Source organism: Durio zibethinus, chromosome 21 (assembly GCF_047325235.1).
Source record: "Durio zibethinus cultivar Kanyao isolate XHJ-2024 chromosome 21, ASM4732523v1, whole genome shotgun sequence".
Classification (NCBI taxonomy): Eukaryota; Viridiplantae; Streptophyta; class Magnoliopsida; order Malvales; family Malvaceae; genus Durio; species Durio zibethinus.
This window is the reverse complement of record NC_143182.1, coordinates 15,005,677-15,027,426: the sequence shown is the minus strand read 5'-3', so window position 1 is coordinate 15,027,426 and position 21,750 is coordinate 15,005,677. Positions and strand designations below refer to the sequence as shown.

Here is a 21,750-nt window from a genome sequence, read left to right as displayed (position 1 = left end):
AGTAACAAGCTTAGTGGAACCTGTGTGTGATATCGGCACATTATTACCATCACCAACAAGGATGTCTTCATTGCCATTATACTCCGAGTGGATTGAAAGATTTTGCAAGTCAAAGTTGATTTGATGAGAAGCACCAGAATCCATAACCCAGTTACCATTGTGTGCAGCTTGGGTGGACAGGTGTGCTTGCAGGTCAAAGAATCAAGACCTGCAGACTTTGGCTGTGTGTCCTAATTTATCACAAATCTGGCACTGCAACTTATTTTTGTTCTGGTTAGCAAATGAGGACAGCCAGTTGGGGTTGAAATTGCGGTTGCTCTGAATGTATTGTCTTTGCTGAAAGTTGTTTGACTGTGATCCACCAGGTGTATTGTTCCTTCTGTTATTGTTGCCTCCTCGAGAACGGTTGTAATTGCTACGCTGATTGAATTGTGTAGTGATATTGATAGATTCCTTCTTGGTGTCATCCTATTTCAAAAAGGTTTCATGGTCTGTGAGTTTGTCAAAGAGCTCTTCATAAGAGATGGGTGCATCTCGAGCTTGTATGGTTGCACTAATTTCCTTGTATTCTAATCCAAGGCCTCTGGGAATCTTTATGACAATTTCATCATTGCTGAGTAGTGAACCAGCTATTGCAAGCTCATCTGCAATGGATTTTATGTCTGGTAAATAATCAACCACTGATTTGCTATCTTTGACAATTTTTGCCAAGGTTCCTTCCAAATCGTATATCTGGGTTTGTGATTTGTTGGCATATGTGGTGGAGAGACTTTCCTAGGCTTGTTTGGCAGTGGTGGCTGTAGCAACCATAGAAGCAATGGTTGCGTAGACTAATGCAATTATGACATTTCAAATAAGGCCATCTTGTTTGGTCCACAATTTGTGTTCTGAATTGGGGAGTTGGTTGCCTGATGGTTTCTAGTGGACGGGTACAATCCGTCAATGTATCCCATCAGATCGTATCCATGAAATAGGATGGTTAGTTGAGCCTTCCAAGTTGGGTATGTGCTGTTGCCTGTGAGTTTAAAGGGGATTTGAGAGGCAACGTTGAAGGTTACCAAGGTGTTGGGAAGAGATATGTTACTGACTACTTGGATTAAGGCTGAAGGAGTTGTTTGGTTCTGGTTGGTTTGTGACGTTGTGGATGAGATTTCTGCCATGACTACTGCCCGAGGTCTTTGGGTTGGCTCTGGTACCATATAAAGGTAATGAAATTTATGAAAATGGCTGTATGTTATTTATCCTGTACACTGTATATTTATACATCAATAGTTGCTAAGAATAAATACAAATAGAGTAATTGTAGTAGCTATATTTGGTAGCTATCTTTGGTGAATAATTATTCTTGTAATTAGTGTGATGTTCTCATAAAATACTGCTGAAAGTCTTACAAAGATTGTGGAGAGACCTTAGGAGAAATCTTAGGTGTTATGAGCTGTTATCTTATCACATATATTATAGGACAACCAAGGTCCACACAGGTTTACCTACTATTATAGACCAGGCATTTTTCATATCTGATGGAAAATTTTTTTCAAAACATCAATTTTATAGTAAGTCGCTGTCATATTGAAGTTTCCTTGAATTTACTTTCTTAGTAGAACAGAAAAAAAGCGCCACACAACATTATGTATATGCTAAAATTCAGATTGGCAAGCTTAAATTTCAACAACCTTGGAAGCCAAGCATGGTGTTTTTTCAACACATTTGTCAAAGACAGTTTCCAAGCAACTTCACTCAACCTGTAAATGCTCCTGGAAGATCCTAGGGTCAGCAGAAAGCAATGGTCAAAAGGGCCGAGTGATTTCAAGTTTTCAACCTATAGTAAGAATCTTCTGTCTTCAACAATCAATTTCTATAAGAAAATTTGCTTGATCTCCTAGAAATTTTTGCTTTATAAGCCTCGAAACATTATAGTATTTATCAACCTAGCCAAATCAGCATTTAAATCTTCTGTGTCCATTGAATCTCTTTGTTGGGTTTTCCTTTGTTTTGCTAAAGAGTGTTTTTCAACAGGCTTAAACCAAGATGAGCAAAGACAAGGAGAGGACTTCATGTGCATCATTTTTAAGGTTGTTGCTGTCTTTATGCGGCCATTCATTCTCAAAAACTGCTAAATTTGACAGCATAGAAATTGCAGAACCAAGTGGCCCTGAGGCTGCAATTGCTGCTGCAGCTAAACATTTTAGTCAAAGTAGAATTTGGGTAGTTCTCTAGCGTCCATCACAACTCAAATATGGCTCATGGCTATGGCAAACCAGAAGTGATAAACAAGGGCTCTGGTTTATTTCATTTTGTATTTTATGTTCAAGAAGCCATCCAATAAGTGGATTTGTATTATTACTATTATTTTGAACGTATAAATGATTAGAAAAAAATTATTTTGTTTAGTTTTTGCAATCTTTAACTCTTATTTTAGGCTGCGATTTTTTTATATAAAAAAAATTAAGTATGGTTAATTTAAAATTTTTTTTCATTTATTGTAAAATCTAAAAAGAAAATATTATAAAACAGTAAAAAGTAAAACAACAAAGGATTCTGATTTAACCATACAAAAATATAAACAGAAAACTCCACCCAACTTTATGCACATGCTGATTCACAGTGGCAGGCTTAACCACAGTTAATTGACGTTTCAGCAATCTTGGAAGATAAAAGCATGGGGTTCTTTCAACAGTTCCCGTGTAAAGCAGTTTCCAAGCAGCTTCAACATGAAAAACCTTGGAAGAGACCAGGGTCAGCAATGTGCCATAGTAAAAAAAGAATGACTTATCACCTGCTCAATTGTTAAATTCGTCGATGTAAGTCTTGGTTTGAATCTTACCACACCTCTTGTTAGACTTTTTTTGAAGTACCCACATCTTATTTTGATACTAGAAGCTGAATAATTTATTTATTTATTTTAAATTTATTGCATTAAAAATAAATAAATAAAAAGTAATTTCAACTTATTTTCAGTAATCAAATTCCACAGTCCATACAGAATTAGCCTGAAATCCAAGAAATTTTTGCTTGTAAACCCCAAAAGTGGCATGGAAGAAATCTGTCGGCCAATCACTATAGATAGACAGTGAAACTAATTTTGTTGATATTAAAAACAGTAATGAAGATGAAATTAATTATTATTGTAATAAAATTAAAATGAAATATATATTTAGATATAAAAATAATGATAATGATAAAATAAATTATAATAAAAAAATTATCATTAAAGATATTAAATTAAAAATTATATATAATAAAAGTTTTAAATTATTTAATATTTATAAAATTTATTTATTTTATAAAATTTATTAATAAATAATAAAATTAATTCAAAATATTTATTTATGTATTAAACACTAAAATTTATTTATTATATTAAATTATCAAATTTATTTTACAATTTTTAAATTAAAAATAAAAAAATTTATAATGATTTTTTTGGACATATTAATAAAACTTAAAGAATAAAAATGAGAAAAAAAAATTTTAACCGGCCGGTAATTAACTGGACCAAAAATGGCCAGATGACTGACATTTTTTTAACCTCACCATTATTTTATTTGGAAACACGACAATTGGCATATTTTTTATTGCAACTACACTGCACGCAATCCAAATGGGGCCGTAACATTCGCTGACCAGTCAGGCTTTTTTGGGGCTTTTTTTTCATTCGTTTTACTTAAAAAAAAAAAAGTTTATTTAAAAGGCTAAACCGAGATAGCAAAACGAAACGAGGGGGAGCTTAGGTGCATTGTCTAGGCAGTGTGCATCCTCAAAGACTTATATTTGGCAACAAAAAGGCTGCAAGTGACCCTATAGCGGACGGATCTACGATTTATATTTAGTAAGAGAAAAATTATTAGATAATATTTGTTTATATAATTTCATGTACAAATTGTTGTAACTTTAAATGAATTTCATTAAAATGTATAATGTTAAACACTTCTAAAAATATAAAAATATATAATATTTATATAAAAATAAAAAAATATATATTATAAATTAGATATAAAAATTTTTGTTTATTTATTTATTTTAATTGCATCGAATCTGAAAAGAATATTAAGAATTAACACTCATATAAATAATTATAAATATGATATGATTAAAAAATAAATTAAAATTTTAAATTCATATGCATATATATTTATTAAAAGTGTGATATAACACCGTGCGACTAATATATTTATCAAACCAGTTGGAATAAACTCAACATGGCATGATTTTATTTTATAACTTGTTTAAAAACTCATTTTAATGTGATTAAGAAGTGAAGTGAAAGGATAAGTTTTATATTTACATTTTGAACCATTAACATGCTCAATTACTCTTTTTATTTTGTCAATACATTCATATACATTCCAATACCATAAACATCCATATTAAATTTTTTTTTTTATATTTAGTGGAATAAAAAGCAAAAAAAAAAGTTGTTATTTGAATTTATTTCTAATCATTTTACTTGTTTTCTTAGGAACAGTAGAAGCAAACTACAAGAATTATTCAAAATTTTGGAGTCTTTTACTAATGGAAAGATCCAATTTTTAAGATTTGAGTGGGCGCGCCCCTGCCCTAGAGTCCACAACGGTTGCTGCTAAGCATTTTTCTGCTGTTCAATAATGTACATTTTGGCCACTTCTTCACCATCCTATCACACATACATATATGGAAGTGGAAATTCGCAATTCCACGACTAAGTCTACGCCTGCAACGTCAAGGTTCGGCTCTCGTCCAGCGCTTTTTCATATTGATAGCTTTTAATATACTTATTTTAATTATTATTAATTATAATTACAAGGCTGTTGGAGACTGAGGAAACTCATGAGGTCCTAGAAGAAATTGGTTTATACAATCAGTCATCCCATTTTGAAAAAAAATAATTTTTATAAAAAAACGTAACTTGAAATAGAAGAAAAATTTTCAAATATTAAAATTTAAAATTATTAGACATCATCTTAAAAAAATAATTAAATTAATTAATTAATTTTTTTCAAATTAAAATAAAATTTATTTTTTTTATGAATAAGACTACAATTGATACCTAATAACCATGTCTAAACAAATTAAAATTTTTAATTAGGTGAAAGCAGCACAATTTCATTAATGATTTTTAAGCAGTGCTAAACATAAAACTAAACTTTGCCCATAATTCAACTTGTTTATTATCTTTTGAACTAGAGAAGAAAAAAAAAAGATTTTAGAATACTAAAAATATAAACTATTGACTTGAAAGTAAAAATAAACAATGCAACTCCATTGTCCTGCATTATTTTATTCTTCCCATTAAGGTAATAAAAAAAAAAGGAAAAACATTCTTTAACGACTGTTCATCACCATGTGCTAAGGAAAAAGCTGCCACTCTATACCTTAAAGTCAACACAAACATTTGTTTGCAGCAAGTAAACACAATAAAAAAATATATATAATCCCATAAACCTATAACTTATTAAACTCAAACTTTTTTAGTTAAGGTGTGTAGTTGATTTATAATTAAATATTTTTATCCAATCTTAATTGGTTGATTTGTTTTAAAAAGCGAAGATCACCGATAACACACCACAAAATTTTATTAATATAAAATTTAAAATTAACGGGTATATCCAATCAATTTATTGTGATTGAAGATTATTTCAAAAACTTTATTTTATTAAATTAGTAAATTTTGAACACTTAATTTTTTATTTTTATAAGGAATCCAAGGAAATAATAAAATAAATCTTAATTAATCTTGTTTTTCCTTATAAGATAAACTAAAAAAACCAATCATTTAGGAAAAAGCGTAAAAAACAAAGTATACTAATAGAGTCTTCACTAAAAAAACATACACTATAATTAACTAAAATAAATCAAGTGCCCCTCTTCTTAAACATCACCAAACAAGTGCACAGTAGCGCCCACCACTACCAATATTATTTAAATTAAAAAAAATCAAAACAATAATCAGATTATAGAAGTTGCGAATTCAAAATGATATTAAAATTAGGATAGGAATAAATTAGAAATTGAAAAAAGAAATTTTAACAATAAATATAATATTAATGAAGCGATCAATCCGAAATTTTAAAAAATGCGCTTTTCCTCCCTTTCTTAGGGCAAGCGACAAAGAGATCCTACTTTTTTCTCTCTGCAAAAACTGACCCGCCTGACTCATTGGAACACCTCTCTCGGAGCTCCATTTCCCGCCCCATCGCACCTGCTTTTATTTTTTCTTTCTAAGAAATATTATAGAGATTATTTTTTTTAAATGGTGAAATCTGTTGCAACAGCTCAGCTTCATCAAGAAGAAGAAGACGATGATGATTACGAAGATAAAGGTTTTTATTTTTTAAAGAATTGGAGTAATTATTGTTAATATTTTTCATATTTTGTTTTAAAATTAAAATCGGATTTTTTTTTTTAAATAGGGGAAACACTGAAAGTAGAAGGGAAAGGAAGTGACCAAAAGACGACTGCGAATCGGTCTAAACATTCAGAGACTGAGCAGCGTAGAAGAAGCAAGATTAATGAAAGGTAAAAACTTTAAAATTTCTATTTCTTAAAAGTAATTTTTTTTCTATTTTTTTGGGGTTTAATTTTCTGTATAAGTTTAAATTGAATGCCATAAATGAAAATGTTCGGATGAATTAGTTATGAATGCGAGAAATTTTTTGAAGTGTTATAACAAGAGGAATTGATTGTAATAATATTGTTAATTGAATGAAACCGCGGAGAATGTTGTTATCTAGTTAAGTTTAGATTGTGCTGTGGGTTTATATTCAGGTTCGGCCGATTTGCTTATAGGCCATTGGCATATATGAAACTTTTTAGTGATTGCATTGTTATTTTCTTGGAGGCAACTTGATATTATCAGAAAATGGTTGCTGAAAGCTTGTTTCAAGTTAGCTCTGTTATATTTTGATGAAAATAGTGCCAATAATCAGTTTGAATTCTTTGAATATATCTGAAGCATTCTTATGAATGTTTTGAGCTGGTATTTAAAGTTGTTGGTTTGAATCCTGTTTCAACTTAGGTGAAACTTGTAAATTGTTACAATAATTGATGCCTTCTTTTTTCAATATTATTTTGCTGTCTTTAAACTTTTGATGCTTTTGTAGAAATGATCTTTGGATTGTATCCAGAGGAATAGAAACAGTTCTGCTTTCCTTGTCTAATCAATCTTTTATCAAGAAATTTTTTGGTTACAACAAGTCAGACCATTAAATCATAGGAAAAATTATTTCTTTAAGTTGAAAAGTAAAAGAGTCTGAACCAGTATGAATTAGGCCAAGCTGCAGGAATTGGATCTGATATATCATGGCAAATTTAATGAAAGAAACAATGTTTTCCATAATGAAATCTGATAAATGACGGTTCGAGTGAATGTATCTAGAGCTGACAATTCAGCAGGTCGGATCAAGTTTTGGCTCTTTGTGGTTTTATCTTTTCTGACCGTGTAAGAGTTGATTTATCAAGTTTGGATTTTAACCCTTTGAGTAAATTCATGTTGGGTTTCAGCAAGTCGTTTAGGTTTGGGTCAACTTCATGCCACATTTACTTTGTTGGTGTATAGCTTTATGTTGCTTTGACTCCTCATTTCCTTGGAACATCCATGTCTAATACATATTTGACCGACATGGGTATGGAGGTTTGACCCTCTAAATATTTGAAGATGTCGAAAAACTAAGAAATAAAACTGTATGGAAAACTAAGAGTAAAACTGAATGTATATTGAAAAACTGCTAATTGAGAATTATACAAGCACCTTAGGTTTATATATTACTAACTAGTGGATAAACTAGGAAACTAAATCTTTATAAAACTGATCCTATAATTGAGGGATTGTCTATCTTAATTTTCTGTCCTTAAATTCTAGAGATACAAATATAAATATACAGATTATAAGATTACAACCAGCTAAGTGTTTTCCCACACTCCCCCTTAAGCTAGTGAATAAGTGTTTTCCATTCCCAGCTTGGAAATAATTTCTTGAAATGTTGCATTGTTGAGACCTTTAGTCAACATATCTATAAGTTGACCCTTGGTTGATACAGATGGTGTGCAAATCAAACCACCGTCTAGTTTCTCTTTTATGAAATGCCGGTTTACTTCAATGTGTTTTGTCCTGTCATGTTGAACAAGATTGTGTGCAATGCTTATTGTAGAGTTGTTATCACAATCGTGTCTCATTGGTCCATCCCACTTGATCTTCAAGTCTTCTAGGATAATCTTTAACCATAGTAGTTCACAAATTCCTTGAGCTATTGCTCTGAACTCTGCTTTGGCACTTGATCTTGCCACCACATACTTTTTTTTACTCCTCTAAGTTATAAGATTACCACCTAGAAAAGTGCAGTAGCCTGAGGTGGATCTTCTGTCAATTACTAAATCTGCATAATCCGCATTTGTATATGCCTCTAGAACTAGCTTCGAATTTCTTTTGAATAAGATACCTCTCTCAGGATTGGCCTTCAAATAGTGCAATACACAGTAGATAGCCTATAGGTGTACTTCTTTAGGACTATGCATAAATTGACTTATTACACTCACAGCATATGCTATATTAGGTCATAGTATGTAAGAGATAAATGAGTCTTCCAACTAATCTCTGGTACATCTATTTATTTACAGCAACATCTTCATTAGTTTCTCTAAGTTTATAATTAGGATCTGTAGGGGTATTTGCAGGTTAACATGCGAGCTTCCTAGTTTCTTTCAAAAGAACCATCATATATTTCTGTAATGAGATGAAAATACCTTGTCGTGAGTGAGCTACTTCAATCTTCCTAGGTCTTTTATCTCAAATTCTCTAGCCAAACGCTTTCCCATTTCTCGAAAAGAGTATGAACGGAGATTTTGCCATCCGGAGAAAGACAGCATAGTACTCTGAGCACTTTCATTTCGGATGAACGCATAATTTTCGGTTACAATTATATCATCAACATACAGTAATAGAATTGTGACTCTCCCTGAATCAAAGTGCTTGATAAACAATGTGTGATTCCCTTGACTCTACTTATATCTCATAGCTAGCATCACTTTGGCAAATATCCCAAACCAAGCCCTAAGAGATTGTTTAAGGCCATATAAAGCTTTTTTCAGCTTGCATACTTTGCTTCTAGATGACTTCCAAATCCCAGTGGAACTTTCATATATATTTCTTCTTCCAAATCATCATGTAGAAAAGCATTCTTTACATAAAATTGTTGAAGTTGCCAATTGTAATTTGTAGTCAATGATAACAAAATCCTAAATGTATTCATCTTGGCAACTGGAGCAAAAGTTTTCTGATAATTCACTCCATAAGTTTGAGTGTAGCCCTTAGCCACCAACTGGGCTTTGTACATTTCAACAGTGTCATCCGCCTTGTTTTTTACAGTAAAAACCCATTTATACCTAATTTGATTTTTTCCTTTGGCCCTCACTTTCTATTTTCATGGCCTGCCTCCATTTCTCATCGGATTATGCCTCGGATAATGTAGTTGGAATAGAAATAGTGTTTAGGCTCACTAGGAAAATTTTGTGGGATGGTGAGAATTTTTCAAATGAATAAAATTAGAGATTGGGTATAGTGGACGCTTATTACATTCTTTGGTTCCTTTCTTAATGGCAATAAGCATATCATAATTGCTAGTTATAGTTTTAGGAGATTCATGCTCATTTTGAGAAATAGAGTCAAAAACTGTAATTACCTCATTTTCAGAGTTAGGATCAGGTTCTTGGACTTGCACTAATTCAAGATCTGGAACTTTCATTCTTGAGTACACTTGTAATTCCTTCATAGAATTAAGAACAATATTATCTTTTGTCACATCTTTTGTGTTTGGAATGGGTTCAGACTCAAATTCAGTGTTTGACTTGGACTCAGAAGAAACGGGTTTAGACTCAGAAGAATTAATGGGTGAAAATGTTGACGAGGAGGACAAGTCAAGCAAAAAGAAGTGTTTATCCTTATCTTTCCATAAATGAAGCCTCCCCATGAAGATAAGGTTGAGTAAAAAATGGTTTACTTTATTCAAAAGTGACACCTGCAAACACATATAATTTTTTTGTAGGAGAATGATAGCACTTATATCCTTTTTGAGTTGATGAATATCCCACAAAAATGTACTTAATTGCTCTAAGATCCAACTTCCCTCTATTATGATTGTGAACATGAACAAATGATGTACAACCAAATATCTTAGGTGTGAGGTTGTTTGTGGTATTAAAGTTGGGATAGAATTGTGAGAGTAGTTCCATAGGAGTTTTAAATCTCAAGACCCTTGAAGGTAACTTATTTATAATGTGTGTGGTAGTGAGAACAGCTTCCCCCTAGTAGGATTTGGTTATGTTTACTTGAAAAAGTAAAGCTTGGGTTGTGGCTAGTAAATGGCTATTTTTTCTCTCTGTCACTCCATTATGCTGTGAAGGATTAACACAAAATGACTCATGGGTAATCCCTTCATTTTGGAAATAGGTAGATAAACTCTAGTTGAAAAAATCCCTTGCATTATCAGACTTAAATCTCTTGATTTTAACTCCAAATTGATTTTGGATCATGTTTTGGAAGTTTAAAAACACACTATTCATATTTGATTTGGATTTAAGTAAAAATATCTAAGATACCTTGGTACAATCATCTATGAAAAAAAACAAACCTCCTTGCATCAGAAATATGAGTAATTGTAGAGGGACCTCATATGTCATTATGAATCAAGTAAAAAGAAGTAGAACTTTTTTTATTGCTAACTGGAAAAGACACACGTCTATACTTTGTAAGTTCACAAACATCACAATGAAAATTTTCGACATTTAATCCTTTGAAAGAAGGAAACATGGTTTTCAAAGTTCCAAAAGAAGGATGTCCAAGATGAAAATGATAAAGTTAGATTTTGTCTTTATTGGGAGATTTTTCAAAAAGAAATGTCAAAGGTAAGCTATTCTTAATATTACTTGTGTTGTTTGATGTCTCAAGATAGTATAGTCCATCCTTCTCCTTAGCAAATCTAATCCTTTTCCCCGAACTCTGATCCTGAAATTCACAATAGGAGGTATAAAAAGTCACTTTGCAGTTTATGTCTCTAGTAAGTTTTTGTATAGATATTAGATTAGTAGTCAATCCAGGAACATGAAAAACAATTTTAAGAACAAACAAGATATTAATTTGAATATCTTCTAACCCTGCCATTGTAGTAAGTGAACCATTTGCAACAACAATTTTCTTATTATTAGGACACAGGGTATATGTACTAAACTTCAATGAGGAATGTGTCATATGATTTGTGGCTCCTGAGTCAATGATGCAAGAACTCGTAATAGGCTTAATTGAGACATTTAATTTATGAGAAGTAGAAGCTTTACCTAAACTAGAGACCTTACCCAAAAAACATATCCTAGTAGGCTTTTCAAGAGTTTTCAATAAACTTCTTAGTTTCTCAATCTTTTCTCTGTCCAACTCTTTTTGTTCCTGAGACTTCTGTAGTATTTTGGTGATTTTATTAGTTGTCACTTCCTCAAATCGGGTATTAGTGCTAGATTTTGCTATTTCTGGCATGAGTATCTTTCTCAGGATTGAAATGAGTCTTGATAGTAAAAGTTTAACTAGAGACGATTCTAGGTAATGAAAGCCAAAGAAAGAAAAAATAAGACTAAAAGATTTAACAAGATTTGGCTATGAAGGCCTGAAATAGAATTTAGGAATGAAGGCTAAAAAAAATTTTCTTCCCAAGAAGAGTTTAAAGCTTTGATACCATGTGGAAAAACTAAGAATAAAATTATGTGGAAAACTAAGAATAAAATTGAATGTATATTGAAAACTTGCACATTAAGGATTATACAAGCACCTTAGATTTATATACAACTAACTAGTGGGTAAACTAGGAAACTAAATATTCATAAAACTGATCCTATAATTGAGAGATTGTCTATCCTAATTTTTTGTCTTTAATTTTAGGGATACAAATACTTAATTTTAGAGATACAAATATAATATACAGATTATAATATTACAATCAGTTAAGTGTTTTCCCACAGAAGACTTAGAAAAAAATTGATTGTACCTGTTCCAGACATGTGTCCATGTCCGACACTTGCCCTCAAGTCCAAGTAACATAGATCTGAGTTTTGGGTTAGGATGGCAGTTTGGGCTTGCTCACTTGGAACCATTTTACATTTGGATTATTTTGAGTAAATATTTCTTGGATTTTGGATATGGTTTGAGCAGGTCACCTGGTTGGAAAATCTTTTGCAACCTATTAGTAATCCTATTGTTTGTTACAACTAGAAGCTAGATTGTTCTCACATTTGAAATTGATTATTTTTATGTGGCAGGTTTCAGACTTTGAGAGATCTTATTCCTCAAAATGATCAGAAGAGAGACAAGGCTTCTTTTCTGTTGGAGGTTACCAATTAAGATGTTCTTTTCTGTACTATATGTGTACATTACATATGCATATGCATGCATAAATGTAACCATTTATATTTATTATTTGTTCTGCTTGAATAAATTTTGAATATCATTTACTTCTGTGTATAGGTCATAGAGTACATTCAGTTTTTACAGGAAAAGTTGCAAATGTATGAGGGATCATACCAAGCTTGGAGCCAGGAGCCAACAAAACTGATTCCATGGGTAATTATTATTTTTTTTTGGCTTGATGTCTGGCCTCTGTATGTGCAAGCCATGGTGGTTATATTGCATGAATTTTTACTGCTTTTACATTGATGTGTTAATATATGTTAATGTTTGAGATTAATGTTTCTGATGCTACATTATTGGAGATATAAAATGCTAAAAGCATGGGTGTTCAAGTTCTACTGCATACTATTGAATTTTGTTGGGGACAATTGTTGCCAAGCGTATATCGGATACTTGTGTCCAATAAATGTACCCTATGTTTATAGCAAGCGGAAAATACACAGCAATAGGGTTAAGGTTATTTCTCTTTGTTGTAAACTTGTTGTGTTAGTGAGTTAGGACTGGGACCTTCTATAAATTTTTTATCACATTATTTTCTGTAATTCAAGAGGAAGCTTACTAATTTTCTTTTCATTTTTTGAACAGAGAAATAATCATGGGCTTGCAGAAAGTTTTATTGACCATTCTCAAGTTATGAAGAATGGATCTAGTTGTGAGGATGATGTTGTCATTCCATCAATGCTTGCGAATATGCAGAACTCAATTGAGACTGACTTGGGTAATGCTGCAGTTTTTAAAGCATTGGACCATCCCCCTGTGTCAGCTACTTCTATGATTAACATGCAGACACAATCAAACACATTTGCTAATCATGGAAGTGGTAGTGGTTCTATGAACATGGTGTATCAACCCCAATTCCAATCATGGCAAAGTAGAGAGTGTCTAACCGAGAGTGCTGTTCCAAACAATTCAGCAAATGAACGGGATGACTTGACTACCAGAGTTGAATCAGTAGGGTTTTCTAGTGCCTACTCTCAAGGGTGAGCACCTGCCATGTATTTCTTACAATTTGGTTGCTCTAATTGTCATTATTTCTCATAGGTAATGAAGTGTATTACTTTCTTGTTCTTGTTATTATAACTTAGCTTGACCTATCATATCACATGTGGAAACAGTGGCAATTGAAGATTGCCTGCTTTAAACTCATTGAAAATTGATATCTATCTGACCATTATATTGATGAATATGCAGGACAATGAATCATGATACCTACTGTTCATGTTTACAGCATTGATCTTAGATACTCATGTCTTCTCTGAGATGATGGGCTGGTGTTTCAGAGGTTTACTTATTGCCTATATTTAGTCATAGTTTGTATATTATGGTGACTAATCTTTGTTTATTGTTAAAGCTTTTACTTGTAATTTCTTGGATTTTGACCTGACATGATGTATTGTGAGTCAGTTTTCTGACAATTTATTTCGCAGATTTGGGGTTTATGACGTTATCTGTTTAATCATGGTATTTCTATGACTTGGCAATTCAAGATAGGTTTTTATACATGCTATTAAAGAGACTGGTGTTTGTGCTGAACAGGATACTGAACTCTCTGACCCAAGCGTTGCAGTCTTCAGGTATGGACATGTCACAGGCGAGCATCTCCGTGCAAATTGATGTTGGTAAACGAGTAGCTAGTGGAGTGACTTCTATGGCATCCAGTTCTAAGGTTTAGTGATAATCCTTTCGAGTATTTCAATCCCTCTTTAGCATGGTTTAGAAGCCAGCCATGAGACATGTAACTATTTGATTTCTTTATCTTACCTTTCTTTTTCTTTTTCACCTGTCATCTAGGAGAAAGAAATCCAATTCACAACCAATCAAGTCATAGCACAAACTGGAGTTCATAGCTACACAGAGGAGTCTGATCAGGCTCATAAGAGGCGCAGAACAGAAAAAAGCTAGCGTACAATTCTAGTCTTTTTTTCCCATATTCTTCATTCAGTTTCTTTTTCATCCTATCATTTTTGCCATGCCATGGTCCACAGATTATTAGGTCTTTTATACCAAATGTAAATGGTTATGCTTCCTGGTTGCCAGGTCGCATCGATTCTCCTAGGGGAAAAATTGTTATATATTCTTTTTATTTGTACTTCTTTGAGACCTAGCTTCCAAGCATATATGAGAATTTGCTGTATTATTGCTGCTATTATTTGATCATAGTATCTCACATTTCCATGTGAAAGCTTTTGGTAACATTTTCATGTCTGGTGCGGTTTTATTTCTTTATTTATTTATTTTTGAATGATATTTGTCTTCCTATTACCAAGTGTCTCGTCAGGAGTATTTCGCGGTGGATGTACTGGTTTCCATTTTGTAATTGCATGAATCACGATTTAGTATTTTGGATTGTACAAGGGAACAGTGTCTTCATGATTATCCTGCTGTTCTATTTTCAGTTGGACAAATATTGTTTGGGTGAGCTGGAAAAAAGATTCCCAAGGTTTGGATCGCAAAACTAATGGTTTGCTATTGGACTGCCAGTCTGCCAATGGCTGACCTCGTAAAAATTATTACCCTTTGTTTACCACAGGGAGTAGTAGTCAATTCGGCTCATTTATCAAGCAAATTACCTCCTAAAACGAGGAGATGCAGCTTTGGTAGTAATAATGGTTTAAGAATGTTTTTGCTTGAAAATCGTTTTCCTTTGATACAAGTTTAGTGAGAAAGACGAGGAAACTAGAGGAAAACCCGAATGAGGATCCCTAAATTCTTCTGCATCCCTTGTTACGTTCACTTATTTTAGCCCGTGCTTGATCAGCATTCAAGGTGCAATCTGTTCAAGGTTTCTTCGAGCAGCCGCGACAGTAGAATAAGATAATCAAGTTTCTAACGGGACACTGTTAATGGTTAAATTCAAGATTTTATTTAGAAGATTTAAAAAGAAGGATAGTATTTGGTCGGTTCAGTTTTAAAAAATACGAAAATTGGACTAACCGACTTTAATTGAAATAATTTATTAAACTGAATCAAATTAAAGTGATTAACCGAGGAAAGAATCATTTTCATCTTATCTTTTCCATCATTTTAACCGTGGAAAAGAATCAAGACATAGGGGCTTAAAGCCCAAGATAGGAACTATATCATACGCAAGAAAAATGCATTTAAACAAATTTTTTTGTTCTTGGGTTGTTGGATATTCATGAAATCTTTGAAACCATTTTAAAAGTAGGTGACCTTATTGGCATGGGTTGTGTGTTTTTGTCGTGAGAGAAAGCTACTTTGAGGAGATAGAACTGCCGCACATCTTTCTTCAGTGGAGCCATTTTTACTAGCTATCCATCTATGACTAAAATTTACTGGCTTCTTAGTGGAAAGTGGGTGATTTCTTGGATCACCCCACAATGGCAATTTTTCTTGGGTCAGCTCTCAACATCTCTCTTGGGTCACTCACTCCCTTTATTTTCTCAACTCATACCCATTTTGTTATTTGCTTCTCTCCCCAACCAACCAAAAGTCCAAAAGTTTTATTTATGTTGAAGAGGAGACTTTAGGGAATTTGAATGATGGTTTTTGAATTAAAATAATTCAATTTCTTGGTGTATGAGTACATAGTGGACAATCTTTATGGACTTATGGGGTATATAATATTTTTTATGTACATATTGGGAGATTGGATTAGAACAATGTACTATTCATTGAAATAAAATCCATATGTAATTATGTTTTGGCAACTAAATTGCAAGGGAGAGACATGAGTTTTAAGTTGACTCATTAAAAATACAAATTAGTATGTGCATATTTCAATTATTTTATAATTATTGTGTCTATTTTTTGTGATTTTATATTTTAAAAAACCAAATATTATTAGCAAGTGTGAGTATAAGTTAATTTCAACCGATTTGATTTATAAAAAATGGGTGAATTTAGTTAAATTGATTTTATTTGTTCAGTGTCAATAATATCTATTAAATAAAAAAATTTAGTTATTGATTTTCGATTTCTAAAATTAATAACCAAACAACTGAATCAATTGATTTTTAAATATATTATATATAATATATGTAAATTTTTTATTTATATTTTTAAAAAATGATAAATATGACATTGGTAAAAAAAATTATAAGATGAGTTTTATTTGGTGAAAATTATTGTAAAATTATTATTCAAAATTAATTAAAAAAATGATGAAAAAAATTTAAAACAGTATCAACAAACTCGAACATGATTTCAATTTTTTAAAATTGAGCCGATCTGTTTTTCACGCTTAATTACTAGAGTTAATATATATATTCAAATTATTTAAAAAACCAGGAATGACATGGTTGTCTCCTAACAACTCCTGAAATGGCATGACCATTTTTTGAATTATTTATTATATCTTTAGCAAAAATTTTACTTAAATCTTGCTAAAAATGGGGTTTAGTACAAGTATTGAACAAAATATAATACATGTATGATCAATTTACTAACAACTAACTAATGATGGAAAGACATGATTTGGAGTACCACCAACTTTGAAATGGCAATATATATATATATATATATATATATATATATTTGGCATAATTCAACAGCTGTTAGAGAACAAATAGAGAGGAGATATTTCTTTTTTCTTTGTCTCCCCAAGCAGAACCATCACTCCTCCATGGGCGCCACCAATGCTCTTTCTTTAGAAAGAAGGAAAATTGTAATAAAATGGCTAAGCCGTTGTTCATTCCTTGGAGCACATGGAATTTGGCTTGCATTTGTTAGAAATTAATATCCACCATTACAGGTGGTCAGAAAATCCTAAAAGAATATATAATATTTTGAATTTCCCGCAAGAAATTTGATGCTAACTCTCAAAAAAATGAAAAAAAAAAAAGTTTAAAGTTCTGCTAAACTGATCTTAAGCCTGCAAATTGGAATGGCTAACTTTTTTTTTTTTTTTTTTCTCACTTATACATCGATGTTATTCAAGAATGTGAACAATTATAAATATTCTTGGGGTGGTTCTGAAGAAATCCAGGCACAAGGCCTAAATTGCCCCAAAACCTATGTGAGCACAAGTAGACCGATGTCTGATAAATATGCAAAAGTACAGAATATAATTGAAGATAATCATCTAACCGGCATGATTTGGATCATGTACTTCTCCAAGGTTCATCTAACAGTTGCAGACATTCATGTGGATTAGAATAAAAATAATCTTCTTCCTTCGGTCTATCTGGAATGACAATTCGTTTTTTAGGGCTTCCCATTCTATCGGCATGAACTTCCTTCACTGTTGAGGAGAACTCATCCCAGCTTAGCGATCCATTCTGGTATTGATCTATTAAATTGACCAGAAGCTTTCTGTCCAGTACGATAGTTTTCTTGAATCCCAAGAATCTGGCATGCGCCATGCGATAACAGACAATATGATATAAATCAGATCAATTGAACAAGGCAATTGCTAAACCATGAGCTAGCAGAAAACTACTCATTTTTAATCAATTGAATCTATGGAGAAAGGTTATAAAATAAAGTTAAGAGAATGCTATTGGGTCTATGGAGAAAGGTTATAAAATAAAGTTAAGAAGAGAATGCTAAGTACAATATTAGGCTATTAGTGTGGATGTGTTACCTCCGATGGCCTTCGACAACTTTGGCCATATTTCCATCATATGTAGGAACAAATATATCGCTTTCTAAGGAGACTAGATAATCCAATGCCGCCATTTGGGATGAGTGATTTTGGAAGAATTTCAAGTCTGATGGAACTAGCAGAGTCTCCTTTCTGACCTGTTTTGTAAAGAAAAGCAAATTGTTAGTGCAAATATATATATATATATGTTGATGTCAAAAGGGTGCTTCTAAATTTTACTGACCAAATTAGGAAACGCTTCAGCCAAAGGAGCCATCCTTGTCTCGCCACCATATATTTCCCCAGCAGCGATGTAAATTTGGACATTCCGATCAATACCCAGTGCTTTTAATACTAGAGCAGTTTCTTCAGGTGTCAAAGGACACAAACCTTCTTTCCTTTTCATTTCTGAATTTATAACTTTTTCCTTCCACCAGGGATAAGCATACCTAATGTGGTATTTGATTTGCCATAATTTGTGAAAGGACAATAATGGAGAAAATTAGTTTTTTTTTTCTAAAGTTATACGCACTTATTGAAGAAACGAACAGGCTTACCTCATCCTTGTAAGTTCTTCCTCTTCCTCACTGTTGCAACCATGAGTGCAGCCAGAAAAGGCCAACATGTCCATTTCATATCTAAGATGAAGGACAAGAAACGGGCCCTTTTCCCTTAAAATCTTGACAACCCTTCTACCCAATTCCTCTATTTGGGAAGTAAATCTCAGCGCATTAAAATTTACATGGCAGCGCAACTTCTGAATCTCGACTGGTAGTTCATTATTAGCAAGCCGAGCATCGGTTTTATTCAACCGTACAACTTTGTGCTTTTGCACAAGAGGTAGAATCTACCAGCAAATACTTCAGAAATTAGTTGGATTAGATCAAATATAAGAAATACAGAGAAAAAAAAAAAAGAAAGCTTATTCCATCTTTAGTCTGAAGGTTAAACCTGATGAGCATAATAAGAAATATCAGACCAACTAATGGGCTGCATAGAGAGGAACATCCCTTGATCAACTCTTTGCTGAACTCGAGGCGGTAGTTCCTTCAATATGCGAACCTCATCTCTCAACGAAGAAATGAAGTGATCAACATAAAAAATGTCCTGAAACTCACTGGTAATGAACAATAAATTAGAGGACCACTTTGAATTGCAGGGGATAACTCTAATAATTTAATTTCCAAAAAAAAAAAGATTAAAAAACAATTGTACATACCTAGGATCGTTCCAGAATGAGGTTTTATCTAGTTCTGGGACAATAAGAGTAACATTTAAGTATCTGGCAATGGCAACCATGTCACAAATCTGCAAAACAGAAGCCAAAAATGACAAGAAAAGTGAAAAAGTGAACAGGAAAGTCGTGAGCGAAACAGAAACAAAGAGTGAGAAAAAATATCTGAATTGATTTAGCGATAAAAACCAGCTAATCACTCACAGCTGCTCGCATTTGGTTAAGTCCTCCATTGCAGGAAACCATAAGATAACCATTATTCTTATACAATCCTGCAAAAAACAGCAAATTAGAACAGTAATCATAGACAAAATAATTTAGGATTCTCTACTTTTCATCAAAACGAAAGGCAGAAAGCCCCATAAAAAGCAAAGTCTTGGTTAAGGACTTAAAGGCATCTTTGACAGAAAATTGCCTGTTCACGAGAAAGGGAATCTTACAAAGAAACAGAAAATATGGAACAAATGAAAATTATTGAAATAAATTATGGCATATTCAAGAAATTGCAAATTATAATCGTATGATATGGGAATGGAATTTCGTCATTAGAAATTACAATTGAAACAAGAAACCAAGTACTTACTTTTTGGTGGAAGAATGACTTTTGGTGGAATAGAAGACAATTCAGCAACAAAAGGCAACTCAGAATGACTGAAGCAAGAAGGCCAACCTTTCAACATTCTTGGGCCAAACATCTCTCCTAAAGTCATCAATTGAGCAAAACAAGACCATAAAAAAATTGTAGTTATTGCCCTCATCATCCATAGCTTCATTCTAGACCTTGTAACCATTGAATTCTTTAACTTTTCCACTTTTCCTTCTCCAAAAATCTTCATTTTCATTTCCCACTGTTTCCTATAATCACTCTTTCCACTTGTCTCTTCTACTCTACACATTGTACTTTACCATTCCCCCTCCTTTCACCTCAATCTCAACTCAACAACAAGAACAATTCAGTAAAAAATTGCCCACTTGAGCCAAAAGTTCAAGCTCTTAACCAATATAATGCAAAAACCTATGAAACTTTGGTTATTCTACCAGTATAAAACAGGCAAAAAAAGATTTTCTTTTTTCCACACAAGATAAGGTGATTCCTGAAAACTTTAATTAACTTAATCACCAGCTCCTTGAAAGTCTAAACTTCCCTTGATTACCAAAACTTTTGAATTAAAAAAATCAGAGCCTTCAGCTTCATAGAAACACCAAAACTATTTGTCACCTAGAAACAACAACAGCTCCACAAAGCTTACCAAAACCAAAACTAAAGCCATAAACCAAAATAAACCCAGATTTAAAATCTTTACTTTATGGCTGAAACCTCATAAACTCTCCACATGCATTATCAAAATAAGCTAAATCCAGAATTTATATGATTCATTTTCAACTAAATCTCCACTAACTCTTCCCAAGAAAATTGCGTTTTAAAATGACCAACAAAGTATGTTTCTTTAATGCTAAAAGAGAAAAGCTCAAATGAGGTTCTTGTTTATTCCCGGCGAGATTTCCCGACCAGATCCCGGCGAGATCGTCGCCGGTGAACTGCTCAGAATGAAAGCAAAGTTGTGAGCTTGAGAGAAAGAGAAAGAAGAGAGACAGAGACAGACAAAGAAGGTGAGCTTTGAGTTGTGATTTTAATAGTAGAAATGGAATAAGTTAAAGCCTGTAATCAAGGCGAGTTAATGTGTTGGATTTTTTTACTGTTAAGAAGTTGGAGGACGTGAGGGTTAAAAACTCCATCTTCTTGTGCCAAAAAAAAAAAAAAAAAAAAACACTCCCTCTTCATTTAATTAATTACTACTAGTGTGGTTTTTATACTCCATGAATTTTAACCTTAACTTTCCAATATAGTCTTTGACAAATGAAGTGATTAATAATACAAATATGGAACTTAACTCCTTCAATTTATATAATCATTAATAAATAAAATTTAATAAAATTTAAATTTAAATATTAATACATGTAATTTTTTTTTTCAAATTTGATTTTCCTTATAAAAAAATACATTAATATTCTTAAAGTAGAAATAAATTAATTTACTTAATACTTATATGGGAATAAGATTTTTGGATTATTAATTTATTAGTGAATTATGCTAACCACTATACTTTAACTGATTTGACTAATAATTAAAAAGTTTACTTTTTAACATATATTTAGATAGTTCTTATAAAGAAAAATAATAGTATTTCTTATTTTTTTATTATTATTAATATTGTCTTAGTTTGACGTTTGTGATAAGGATTTTTCACTTTAATTTATTTTTATTTTGAATTTACTATTGGTTAATTTTTTTTTTTTCTAAAATGCTTATCGATCAAAACTTTGACAGAAAATAAAATAAACATTATTAACGAGATAATACCTAATATTTATTGACTTGTTCTAATTATGTGCTTAGTTGTGTCCAGTCTAATCCTACTATTTTCTTAGTCAAATCTATGGATGTTAAAATAATAAAAAAATCTCTTGATTTTATTAATTTATTTAGATAAATTCTTATATTTTTATAGTACGAAGTAAGTTTTTTATTTTAAATTTATATTTAAATAA

The 21,750-nt window shown here is 32.1% G+C and overlaps 4 protein-coding genes across 4 annotated transcripts; 1 reads left to right on the top strand and 3 right to left on the bottom strand.

The window, feature by feature from the left end:
• Nucleotides 1-201: 201 nt before the first annotated feature.
• Nucleotides 202-1,160, bottom strand: LOC149512938 (uncharacterized). The gene is made up of 3 exons (XM_089751118.1): nt 861-1,160; nt 601-774; nt 202-468 (listed from the first exon to the last, which is right to left on the bottom strand). The coding sequence occupies exons 1-3, from the start codon at nt 1,158-1,160 to the stop codon at nt 202-204; spliced, it is 741 nt and encodes a 246-aa protein (XP_089607244.1).
• A 4,879-nt stretch (nt 1,161-6,039) lies between these two features.
• LOC111305703 (transcription factor BIM2-like) lies at nt 6,040-14,616 on the top strand. Its single transcript, XM_022903437.2, has 7 exons — nt 6,040-6,299; nt 6,390-6,495; nt 12,274-12,343; nt 12,479-12,574; nt 13,007-13,401; nt 13,958-14,087; nt 14,213-14,616. The coding sequence occupies exons 1-7, from the start codon at nt 6,230-6,232 to the stop codon at nt 14,321-14,323; spliced, it is 978 nt and encodes a 325-aa protein (XP_022759172.2). The 5' UTR covers nt 6,040-6,229; the 3' UTR covers nt 14,324-14,616.
• LOC149512937 (uncharacterized) lies at nt 8,348-11,607 on the bottom strand. Its single transcript, XM_089750111.1, has one exon. The coding sequence runs from the start codon at nt 11,495-11,497 to the stop codon at nt 10,829-10,831; it is 669 nt and encodes a 222-aa protein (XP_089606237.1). The 5' UTR covers nt 11,498-11,607; the 3' UTR covers nt 8,348-10,828.
• A 2,633-nt stretch (nt 14,617-17,249) lies between the features above and the next one.
• On the bottom strand, nt 17,250-20,804 carry LOC111306275 (rhamnogalacturonan I rhamnosyltransferase 1-like). The gene is made up of 8 exons (XM_022904176.2): nt 19,784-20,804; nt 19,405-19,472; nt 19,186-19,274; nt 18,918-19,083; nt 18,524-18,813; nt 18,211-18,415; nt 17,967-18,124; nt 17,250-17,731 (listed from the first exon to the last, which is right to left on the bottom strand). The coding sequence occupies exons 1-8, from the start codon at nt 20,094-20,096 to the stop codon at nt 17,485-17,487; spliced, it is 1,536 nt and encodes a 511-aa protein (XP_022759911.1). The 5' UTR covers nt 20,097-20,804; the 3' UTR covers nt 17,250-17,484.
• Nucleotides 20,805-21,750: the final 946 nt, after the last annotated feature.

What these genes read in the sequence shown, in the direction of transcription:
- LOC111306275 (XM_022904176.2), bottom strand. Translation starts at nt 20,096, where the DNA reads ATGTGTAGAGTAGAAGAGACAAGTGGAAAGAGTGATTATAGGAAACAG. An exon ending in GAAGAACTTACAAGGATGAG is followed by an intron (nt 18,416 to 18,523) that starts GTAAGCCTGTTC and finishes ATACCACATTAG; the next exon opens with GTATGCTTATCCCTGGTGGA. An exon ending in GTTGTCGAAGGCCATCGGAG is followed by an intron (nt 17,732 to 17,966) that starts GTAACACATCCA and finishes GGCGCATGCCAG; the next exon opens with ATTCTTGGGATTCAAGAAAA.
- LOC149512938 (XM_089751118.1), bottom strand. Translation starts at nt 1,160, where the DNA reads ATGGCAGAAATCTCATCCACAACGTCACAAACCAACCAGAACCAAACA. An exon ending in ATTGTGGACCAAACAAGATG is followed by an intron (nt 775 to 860) that starts GCCTTATTTGAA and finishes AAACAAGCCTAG; the next exon opens with GAAAGTCTCTCCACCACATA. An exon ending in TACTCAGCAATGATGAAATT is followed by an intron (nt 469 to 600) that starts GTCATAAAGATT and finishes TTTTTGAAATAG; the next exon opens with GATGACACCAAGAAGGAATC.
- LOC149512937 (XM_089750111.1), bottom strand. Translation starts at nt 11,497, where the DNA reads ATGCCAGAAATAGCAAAATCTAGCACTAATACCCGATTTGAGGAAGTG.
- LOC111305703 (XM_022903437.2), top strand. Translation starts at nt 6,230, where the DNA reads ATGGTGAAATCTGTTGCAACAGCTCAGCTTCATCAAGAAGAAGAAGAC. An exon ending in TGATGATTACGAAGATAAAG is followed by an intron (nt 6,300 to 6,389) that starts GTTTTTATTTTT and finishes TTTTTTAAATAG; the next exon opens with GGGAAACACTGAAAGTAGAA. An exon ending in AGAAGCAAGATTAATGAAAG is followed by an intron (nt 6,496 to 12,273) that starts GTAAAAACTTTA and finishes TTTATGTGGCAG; the next exon opens with GTTTCAGACTTTGAGAGATC.